This window comes from Myotis davidii, unplaced genomic scaffold, assembly GCF_000327345.1.
Source record: "Myotis davidii unplaced genomic scaffold, ASM32734v1 scaffold495, whole genome shotgun sequence".
Taxonomy (NCBI): domain Eukaryota; kingdom Metazoa; phylum Chordata; class Mammalia; order Chiroptera; family Vespertilionidae; genus Myotis; species Myotis davidii.
The window spans coordinates 1,040,983-1,052,448 of record NW_006286239.1 but is presented as its reverse complement, the minus strand read 5'-3'; the positions used below and the strand labels follow the sequence as shown (position 1 = coordinate 1,052,448).

The window sequence follows — 11,466 nt, the reverse complement described above, 5'->3', positions numbered from 1 at the left end:
CTGGGGAGGGGGCAGTTGGGGGCTATCAGTCCAGCAGGGTTGGGAAGTTGGGGGTGATCAGGCTGGAAGATGGAGGCAGTTGGGGGCGATCAGTCTGGCAGAGGTGGGCAGTTGGGGGTGATCAGGCTGGAAGGGGGGGCAGTTGGGGTTGATCAGGCCATCAGGCAGAGTGGTTAGGGGCAATCAGGCAGGCAGGCAGGTGAGCAGTTAGGAGCCAGCAGTCCCAGATTGTGAGACGGATGTCCCAGATTGGAGAGGGTGCAGGCTGGGCTGAGGGAATTTAATGCACCAGGCCACTAGTATGTAATATAATCTTGCTATAAATTTCTCCCTAAACACTGCTTTAGTTTAACTGCATTATATTTTGATATGCTGAATTTTTATTTTTATTCATCAAAAAGTATTTTCTAACTTCTCTTGGGAGGTCTTTTACCCATTCATCATTTTAAAATGCAATTTAATTTTCACATATTTTTGAACTTCCCAAATTTCTTTGTTACCTATTTCTAACTTCAATCTTTTATAGACAGAGAAATACTTTGTATGATTTCAGTCCTTTTAAATTTATTCAGGTTTGCATGATGGTGTGGTATATAGTCTATCTTAGAGAATGTTTCACATGCACTTAAGAAGAACGTATATTCTGCTGTTGTTGGAGTTTTCTATAAATGTCTATTAGATCTAGTAAGTTTATATTGCTATTCAAGTTTTCTGTTTCCTTGTTCATCTTCTCTCCAGTTCTTTTCATGATTCAAAGTGGGGTATTGATGTCTCCAACTATTATTGTTGAATTGTCTATTTTTACCCCTTCAATTCTGTCAGTTTTTGCTTCATGTATTTTGAGGCATTGTTATTAGGTAAATGTATGTTTATAATTATTACATATTTCTGATGGATTGACCTTTATATGGTAAAATGCCTCTCTTTATCACTGTTAAAATTTTTTAAATTATTTTGTCTGATATTAGTACTGCCACTTAGCTTCATATAGTTTCTAGTTGTGTGATATATCTTTTCCATTTTTTTATTTCTCAATTACACTTTACATAAAAAAATTACTCTGTATTAGTTTCAGATGTACAAGAAATTAGTTAGAAAATCATATGCTTTAGAGACCACTGCTTCAAGTACTTATTTATCTTGATATTACTGACTATATTCCCCAGCTGTAATCTACATCTCTGAGGCTATTCTTTTTTAAAATATATATTTTTATTAATTTCAGAGAGGAAGGGAGAGGGAGAGAAAGATAGAAACCTCAATAATGGTAGAGAATCATCGACCAGCAGCCTCCTGCACACCCCCTACTGGGGATCAAGCCCACAACCCTGGCATGTGCCCTGACCAGGAATCAAACCATGACCTACTGGTTCATAGGTTGACGCTCAACCACTGAGACATGTCAGCTGGACATCTGAGGCTATTCTTGAACTACCAATTTGTAATTCTTAATCCCTTCACAATTTGCCATAATACCCCTCTCTTCTCACAGCTATTATGTTTCCATGAGTCTGTTTCTATTTTCTCTATTTTGTTCTTTAGATTCCATATATAAATGAAATCACATGGTATTTGTCTTTCTCTGAATGCCTTTTTTACTTAGCATAATACCCTCCAGATCCATCCATGCTGTCCCAAAAAATAACATTTCCTTCTTTTTTATAACTAAGTAGTAGTCCATTGTGTAAATGGACCACAAGTTTTTTATCCACTCATCTACTGATGGGCACTTGGGTTGCTTCAAAATCTTGGCTATTGTAAATAATGCTACCATTAACATAGGGGTGCATATATTCTTTCTAATCAATGTTTCAGGTTTCTTTGGATATATTCCCATAAGGAGAATTGCTGAGTCATAAGGAAATTCATTTTTAATTTTTAAAATATATTTTTATAGATTTGAGGGAGAGAGAGAGAGAGAGAGAGAGAGAGAGAGAGAGAGAGAAACAGACCAATGTGAGAAATACTGATCCATCGTCTCCTGCATGCACCCGAAGTGATGGTGGGATTAAACTCGCAACTTGGGTACCAGTATGTGCTGTGAACAGGAATCAAATCAGCAACCTTTCAGTGCATGGGACACTATTCAACCAACTGAACCACTCCAGCCAGGGCTCATTTTTAATTTTTTGAGGAACCTCCACATTGTTTTCCAAAGTGGCTGAACCAATCTGCATTCCCACCAATGGTGCACAAGGTTTCCCTGTATCCACATCCTCAACAACACTTGTTTGTTGATTTACTGATGACAGCCATTCTGACAGGTGTAAGGTGATATCTCATTGTGATCTTGATTTGCATTTCTCGAATGATTAGTGATGTTGAGCATCTTTCATAGGTCTATTGGCCATCTGTATGTCCACTTTAGAGAAGTGTTTATTTACAAGTGCCCCTTTTTAATTGGATTGTTTTTTGGTGTTGTCTGTATTCTTTATAAATTTTGCATATTAACACCTTATCTGATATATCATTAGCAAATATCTTTTCTCCCTCAGTAGGCTGCTGTCTTTTTGTTGATGGTTAGCTTTATGTGCAAAAACATTTTAGTTTATGTTTTCCTATTTGTTTATTTTGTGTTTTCTTCCTTAGGAAATATATCAGAAAAAAATAGTGCTAAGAAAAATGTCAGAGATTTTACGGCCTATGTTTTCTTTTAGGAGTTTTATGGTTTCTGATCTTCCAATTAAATCTTGAATCCATTTTATTTTTGTATATGGTATAAGAAGGTGGTTTAGTTTCTTTCTTTTCTTTTTCTTTTTTTTTTTTTTTTTGCATTTATCTATCCATAATTTTCCCAACACAAGTTATTTATGTGCTTGCCTCCTTTGTCAAATATTAACTATATAGGCATAGGTTTCTTTCTGGGCTCTCTATTCTGCTCCATTCATCCATATCTGTTTTTATGCCAGTTTTATGTCCGTTTTGATTACTATGGCCTTGTAGTTTGTTATTAGGTACCCTGATATCACCAGCTTTGTTCTTCTTTGTCAAGATTGCTGAGGCTATTTGGAGTCTTTTATCATTCCATTTATCTTTTTGAATTATTTGTTCTAGTTCTGTGAAATACACCATTAGTATTTTGATAGGAATTGAATTGCTTTGGATAGAATGGACATTTTAATGAGGTTAATCCTTCCTATCCATGAACACGGTATATGCTTCCACTTATTTTTATTTTTATCTATTTCTTCCTTCAGTATCTTATAATTTTTTGAGCACAGGTCTTTTACTTCCTTTATTAAATTTATTGCTAGGTACCTTTTTTATGCAATTGTAAATGTGATTGATTTCTTAGTACTTCTTTCTGATAGTTCATTATTGGCATATAAAAATGCCACTTATTTCTGAATATTAAGTTTGCATCCTGCTACTTTACTGATTTCATTTATCAATTCTAGCAGTTTTTGGTGAAATGTTTGAAGTTTTCTATACACAGTATCATATCATCTGCAAATGACAGTTTTATTTCTTCCTTTCCCACTTGAGTGCCTTTTTATTTCTTCTTCTTTTCTGATTGCTGTGCCTAGGTCTTCCATGACTCTGTTGAATAAAAGTGGAAAAAGTGGACACTGTCTTATTCCTCATCCTAACATTTTTCGTTTTTCCCCATTGAATATGTTGGCGGCAGTGGGTTTGTCATAAGTGGCCTTTATTATGTTGCGGTGCAATCCCTCTATTCCAATTTATGCTGAGAGTTTTTATCATAAATGGGTGCTGGACTTTATCAAATGCTTTTTCTGCATCTATTAATATGATCATGTGATTTTTATGCTTTATTTGGCTTGTATGGTGTATTATGTTTATTAATTTGTGAATAATATTGCTTTTCTGGAATAAATCACACTTAATCATGATTTATGACCTTTTTAATGTATTGCTGGATTTGGTTTGCTAATATCTTGTTGAAGATTTGGCATCTATGTTCGTCAGGGATACTGCCCTATATTTTTCTTTCTTTGTCGTAGCTTTACCTGGTTTTGCAATTAGGATAATGCTGGTCTCGAAAATGAACTTGGGAGTCTTCCCTCCTGTTGAATTTGTAGAAATAGTTTGAGAAGGATAGGTGCCAATTCTTCTTTGAAATGTTTGGTAAAATTTGCCTATGAAGCCATCTGGTCCATGACTTTTGTTTGCTGGGTGTTTTTTTCAATTACTACTGAAATGTCATTAGTTGTAATTGGTCTATTCTAGGCTTTTCTTGTTACTCTAACTCTTTGAGTTGTAGGGTTAGATAATTTATTACCATTTTTCCTTGTTTTTTGAGGTAGGCCTGTAGAGCTATGAAATTCCCTTCAAGACTGCTTTCACTGTGTCCCATCGATTTTGGATTGTTGTGTTTTCATTTTCATTTGTTTCAAGGTTTCTTTTCATTTCTTTCTTGAAATTGTTAACCCATTCATTGTTATTAACATGTTATTTAGCCTCCATGTGATTATGTGTTTTTCGGGGGTTTTTTCTTGTGATTGGTTTCTAGTTTCGTGGCATTATGATCAGAGAAGATGCTTAATATGATTTCAATCTTGAATTTATTGAGACTTGTTTGGAGTCTTAACATGTGGATTATCACAGAAGATGTTTCATGTACACTATTAAAGAACGTAGATTCTGCTGCCTTGAGGTGAAATGTTCTAAAGATATCAATTAAAGCCACCTAGTCTAGTGTGCCATTTTTTTTATTGACTTTAGAGAGAGGAAGGGAGAGGGAGAGATAGAAACATCAATAAGAGAATCATTGATTGGCTACCCCCTGCACGTCCCATACTGGGATCAAGCCTGCAACCTGGGCATGTGCCATGACCGGCAATTGAACTGTGACCTCCTGGTTCACAGGTTGATGCTCAACCACTGAGCCACACCAGCCAAGCTGTTGTGTCATTTAAGTCTGCTATTTCCTTTTTGATTTGTCTGGAAGATCTATCCATTGATATCAATGGGGTGTTAAAATCCTTATATAAGTGTATTACTGTCGATCTCTCCCTTTTTGTCCATCAAGTTTTGTTTTACCTATTTAGGTACTCCTATGTTGAGTGCATAAATGTTTATAAGGGTTATATCTTCTTGATGGATTGATCCCTTTATCATTATGTAGTGTCTTTCTTTGTCTCTTAGTATAGTCTTTTTTTGAAGTCTGTTTTTGTCTGCTATAAGTATTGCTACCCCAGCTTTTCTATTTCCATTGGTATAAAATATCTCTTTGTATTCCTTTACTTGCAATCTGTGTGTGTCTTTCATTTGAGATTGGGTGTCCTGTAGTCAGCATATATATGGGTCTTGTTTTCTTTACCATTTTGCTACCATATGTCTTTCAATGGGAGAAATTAATCTATTTACATTTAAAGTAACTACTGATAAGTACATATTTATTGCCATTTTATTCTTTATAACCATGTTCCTTTTTTCTTTCTTTCTTCTTAAAGATCCTTTAACATTTCTTGTAAAACTGGTTTTAGTAGTAATAAGCTCCTTTAGCTTTTTTTTGGGGGGGGGGGGCGGGGGGGAGGATGATCTGGGAAGCTTTTTATTTAACCTTCAATTTTAAATGATATCCTTGCTGGTTATAGTAGTCTTGGTTGTAGGTCCTTGCTGGTCATCACTTTGAATATTTCATGCTAATCATTTCTTGCCCAAAATGTTTTTGTTGAGCAATCAGCTGACAGCCTTATGGGAGTTCCTTTGTAGGGAACTGTCTTTCTATGCTGCTCTTAAGATTCTCTTTAACTCTTGCCATTTTAATTATGATTTATCTTGGGTTCATTTTGATTGGGCCTCTCTGTGCTTCCTGGACAGGTGTGTCTTTTTCCTTCACCAGATTAGGGAAGTTTTCAGCCATTGTTTCTTCAAATAGGTTCTTGATCCCTTGCTCATTCTCTTCTCCTTCTGCTACCCTAATGATGAACACGTTGGCATGATTTTATTGTCCCAAAGGTCCCTTCGACTTTCCTTATATTTTAAAATTCTTCTTTCTTTTTGTTGCTCTGATTGGGTGTTTTGTTATCTTGTCCTCTAAATCGCTGATTAGATTCTCTGCTTCATCCAACCTGCTGATGATTCCTTCTGGTGTATTCTTTATTTCAGCTATTGTGTTCTTCATTTCTGACTGGTTCTTTTTATGGGGTCTATGTCTTCTTTAGTGCTTACTATCTCTTTAAGTTCTCACTGAGATAATCTATTCTTCCCCTAAATGCATTGAGTATTTTAATAACCATTGTTCTGAATTCTACATCTGATATCTTGGTTGCTTCCATTAAATTCTTTTTCTGGTGATTCCCTTGTTTCTTTCATTTGAGGCATTTCTTTGTCTCCCCATTTTGTCTGCCATTTTGTGTTTGTCTCTATATATTCAGTAGATCTGCTATGATTCCGAAACTTGTTATGGTGGTTTTTGTTGTAAGTGTCTTTGTGGGCTCAGTGTACTATCTTCCGGATCACCTGAACTAGCAGCTCCAGGAATGTCTCTTGTGTGGCTTATATGAGCCTTCCTGTTGTGATTGAGTCTTGAATGCTGTTAGTCGTTCATTAATGGTGTTAAGTCACAGGCTGTCTGACTATTAGGATTGACCCTAACCACACTGTATGAGCTTCTATGTGTTCAAGGTACAGTTGGCCCCAGTAGGGTCTGGGGTGGGCCTACCTTTGGGTGTGTCATTTGTGTGGCTAGTTGGGTTGTGTTTCGTGTGGTCTGAAGCCCACCACTGGTTGTGTTGGTCTGGGTCCACTTGGGAGGGGTTCTGGTGCAGGTTGATGTTAAATGCTGCCTGCAACTGGCTTTGGGTTACCTGTCTGGAGCTACCAAACAATTCAGTCAGTGGCTGCTTCTACTGGGCCTGGGTGTGTATGGGAGGGGTCACGCTGTGTACAAAGGTCAGTGTCCCACAGTCTCTTCCACAAAGTGTGAGCTCTATAGAGTGGGGTGATTAAAGTCAGGAGGACAGGGCTAGTGGTCCTCTTGCTTGGAGACAGCACGGTCAGGCATTCAGTGTGGGGGGTGAGGGTAAGTGGCCCCTACTCCAGAACCCATACCATACTCCACCTGAGTCTCTGACCCTAGCTCCCTCAAAAAGAGTACACCGCTGGTTCAGGCTAGTATCGCCAACTGATCCCTCTGCAAGACTCAAGCTCAATAGGGCAGGGTCACTGGGAATCAGACAGGACAAGTGGACAGGAAGGGCACTGGCAGCACAATGGAGGGTTTGGATGGTTCCTACTCCAGAGTTACAAAGATCAGTGTTTGTCTGAGTCTCTGCCAAGAGCTTCTCAAGTAAAAGAGTGCACTGAAGGTCCTAGCTGGGTGCAGCCAGCAGATGTTTCTGCAGGACTTAAGCTTGGCAGAGTGGAGCTACCAGCAGTTGGAAGACTGAGATAGTGCACTCCCCAGGCTGGTGCTATAAGGATAGGAGTGCTCTACCTTGAAAAGATGGTGTCTGAGGGCGGTATGGGATAGGGACTCAGCACAGATCATTTCTCAAAACCATGACATCAGATATCTTTATGACTCCTGTATGGCCTGAGTCACCTTTTCTCTACTGGATTTCTGGGTGAGAAAAAGACCCTGTGTGCTGGCCCTTGAAGAGAATGCCTGGGTTTCTAGAAAACTCCCATCTTTCTCAGGCAGGCAGAATCCCCACTGATTTTTATCACCAGATGTTAATCAGGTGCCTTTTCCTGGCCCTAGTGCTCTGGATTAGAACCTCTCACTACTCAGGGGGACCTTTGCAGCTGAGATATCCCTCCAGGTTCTTAATTGCCACAGGTGGGTATGAGGCCAGCTCTTTCATCATCTCTGCCCTTATTACCAGTCTCAATCTGGTTTCTTCAGTAGATCTTTGGTTATAATACTTCCATCAAACTAGCCTTCAGTTTTTTTTTTCAGGTTGACTAATCTATAATTTAGTTGTAATGGAAGCAATTATTATGCAGCAACTGCTGAACATACAGAGTAAAATTTAGTACAGGGAATCTGAAAATACCTTTTTAAATGCCATGTTATACAATCTCTCAATTTGTGTTTTGATTGGCAACACCATATTTGAGTTCTTCAAAATCACACAAGTAAAAATTAGTCTTTTCTGTCTATGGAAAAAAATTTAAAAAATAATTTAGTTGTGAATCTGATTTGGTGCTGGGAGGAGGTGAATGTATTCACCTACTCTGCAGCCATCTTGGGATCCCATTTATTTTTAACCAATTTGTATTTCTGAATCTAAAAAAGTGTGTGTCCTACAGACAACAACCAATTAGATCTTGTTTTTTATAATCCAGTCTAAAGTCACAATGAGATACCAGATACCAGGAAAGACTGAAATATAAATTATGAAGGTAAATAAAATAAATCTTTTCAATCACTGATGATGGGTGTGCAAATTATCAAAAACTTTAGAAAAGTGTTTGACATTATCCACTAAAAATGAAGATATATATCCTATATAATAAAGAGCTAATATGCAAATGGTCGTCATGCCCTCTGGCCCTTGCACCGGGACGGGGGACCTGAGGCCAGGGGACCTGAGGCTGCACGCAACGGCCCCCCGCCCCCGCCCTGCAGGGCTTGAAGGGGTTGGGGCCAGCCAGATCTGGGTTTCGTGTGATTTTGAGGCTCATACAGGTGGGCGAGGACTTGACTTTGGGTCCTGCAGTAAGCCCCAGACCCTGACAGGAGGGAGATTTTCATATACAATTTACTAATTTTCTTTCATCTCTGACACTTTAAGGGCAAATAGCAATATTAAAATATTTCCTCTAAGTAATTGCCTTTTAATGTGCATGAATTTCGTGACCAGGCTACTAGTGTGTGTGTGTGTGTGTGTGTGTGTGTGTGTGCGCGTATGCCCTAAAAATTCCATTCCTGTATGTAGGTACAGCAGAAATACATTTACATATACATCAAGAGGTAGCATTACTCATTATAGCCCCAAACTAGAAATAACTCAAATGTACACAAACATAGTAGATGAATAAATTATGGTAAAATCATATATTGAACACTAAGTAACAAGAGAAATATAAGGATATTAATTTACATATAACAGACATACATTTCACACATATAATGTATAGCAAAACGAGTAAAATACAAAAAATAAACACTATGATTCCATTTATACAAAGTTTAAAATTTTTCAGGCAAAACTAAAGTGTAGTGTTGAGAAAAAGATATATAAATTGTAAAAGTGTAAGGAAAATGTAATACATAGTATTAGTGTTCTAGTTCTTCATTCAAGTAGCATTACAGATATTTGCTCTGCAGTAAGTATATCACCAAATGGTACGTTTATGTTTTGCTCACTTTTCTATATGTGCTATGACTCACAATAAAAAGGCTTAAAAAATAAACTCAGGAAAGATTCCTTGTCTTCTATAACAATATGTTATGGATACTTAATTTTCCTTCAAATAATCAAATTACTATCCTTATTCCTTGAATCTACCCCAAAATCCCATAAATGCATAAGTGTGTGCATGTACACACACGTGCGCACACACACAAACACACAAACTCTTTTCTTACCTCAACCAGGTTCTGTAAAATCCAGGCTAATCTCAAAGAAACATGCTGGGTTGTGAAAGTGAACAAACTGGCTGCTAAAAATCGTTTACTTCTAGTGAAAAAGTGAAGCATTCGGCAGGAACTGTGTATTAGCTATTTTTAAAAAAATTAGAAAAATACATTTAATAATAGTGCTTGACGTTTCTATTTTAATTCCATATACATGCAAACAAACCCAATAACATATTATTTAACTACTTAAAGAGTATTCTCAGGACGTAAGAAAATCAAGTATACTCCAGTACTTATAAAAGTCTTTTTAAAATACCTATTTTCTACCTCTTTATCTATGTTTACTTCTGGAAGTGAGGGGAGAGAGTCAAGGGAGAAGGCTATATTGCTAATTTTTTTTTTTGCTAATTTTTAATAATACATTTTATTATCTTAATAACATATTGCTGTTATTTTGAATAACATATTTTAATCAATCTAGTATGAAACCAGAAGGAATTTCCCCTACACATTAAATACTTAAAATTGGGGTATATTATTTTAATACTGCCTATACTTACCTAATGATCAAAAATGAAACATATACAATTTAAAATGTACTTTCTTTATGTATGCATATATTATTTTTCTCTTTATTTTTTATTATTTTTAAATTTAATTTATTTTTTCCCATCACCATTTATCTCTTCTATGCCTCCACCCTCTAATCACCACAATGTTGTCCATGTCCATGAGTTTCTTTCTTTTTCTCAATCCTTCCACCCCAACACCTCCCAAATAAGCCCACACCAAGATACATTATAATTAAAATGTCAAAAATTAAAGACAAAGAGAATATCATAAAAGCCGCAACAGAAAGGCAATCAGTTCCCATAAGACTGTCAGCTGATTTCTCAACATAACATTTAAGGTCAAAAGGGACAGGCATGAAATATTCAATGATGAAAAAACAAGGACCTTCAATCAATGCCACATTACCCAGCAAGGATATCATTTAAAATCAAAGGAGAAATAAAGAGCTTCCCACACAGGAAAAAAATAAAGGAGTTTGTTACCACTAAATTGGCATTACAGGAAATGTTTCAGGGCTTGCTTTAAGAAGTGGAAGAAGCCATAGCCAGTTTTGCTCAGTGGATAGAGCATCGGCCTGTGGACTGAACGGTCCCAGGATCAATCCTGGTCAAGGGCATGTCCCTCGGTTGCAGGCTCCTCCCTGTCAGGGCACATGCAGGAAGCAACCAATTAATGTGTTTCTCTCACACTGATATTTCTCTGTCTTTCCCTTTCTCTTCCACTCTCTCTAAGAATAAATGGAAAATTATCCTCAGGTGAGAATAAAAAAAAAGAAGAAGACAAAGAAAAAAAAGGAACACAGTTTAAAAAATAACATGGCCATAAATACATACCTATAAATAATCACTTTAAATGTAAATGGCTTAAATACTCCAAATCAAAAAGACATAAGGTAGCTGAATGGATAAGAAAACAAGATACATGATTATGCTGTCTTTAAGAGACCCACCTCAGAGAAAAGATACACAACAATTAAAAGAATGAAAAAAGATATCTCATGCAAATGGAAAGAAAAAAAAAGCTGGGGTAGCAATACTTATATCTGACAAAATAGACTTTAAAACCCAGGATATAGTAGGAGCCAAGGAAGTATACAATATGATGACAAATGGATCAATTCAAAGACAGGACATAACCCTTGTAAACATTATGCACCCAACATAGGAGCACCTAAATATGGAAAGCAAGGCTTGATGGAGATAAAGGGAGAGATTGACAGTAATCCTATATAATAAAAGAGAAAAATGGTAATTGGCATACGACAATACCCTTTTCATTGGCTAATCAGGGCTATATGCAAATTAACTGCCAACTCAGATGGCAGTTAACTGACAACAAAATGGCGGTTAATTTGCATATGTAGGCACAATGCAGGGAGGCGAAAGGGAAAGCAGGAA

At 36.9% G+C, this 11,466-nt stretch overlaps 1 protein-coding gene across 5 annotated transcripts in view; it reads right to left on the bottom strand.

Annotated features, from left to right (window-relative positions):
• The window catches only part of GK5 (glycerol kinase 5 (putative)), an 89,132-nt gene that overhangs the window by 14,868 nt on the left and 62,798 nt on the right, over nt 1-11,466 (bottom strand). For all 5 annotated transcript variants that reach the window (XM_015559916.1, XM_015559913.1, XM_006757508.2 and 2 more), the window contains one exon: nt 9,506-9,637. In XM_015559916.1, coding sequence (XP_015415402.1) covers nt 9,506-9,637 — 132 coding nt within the window. The remainder of the gene's footprint in view (nt 1-9,505; nt 9,638-11,466) is intronic.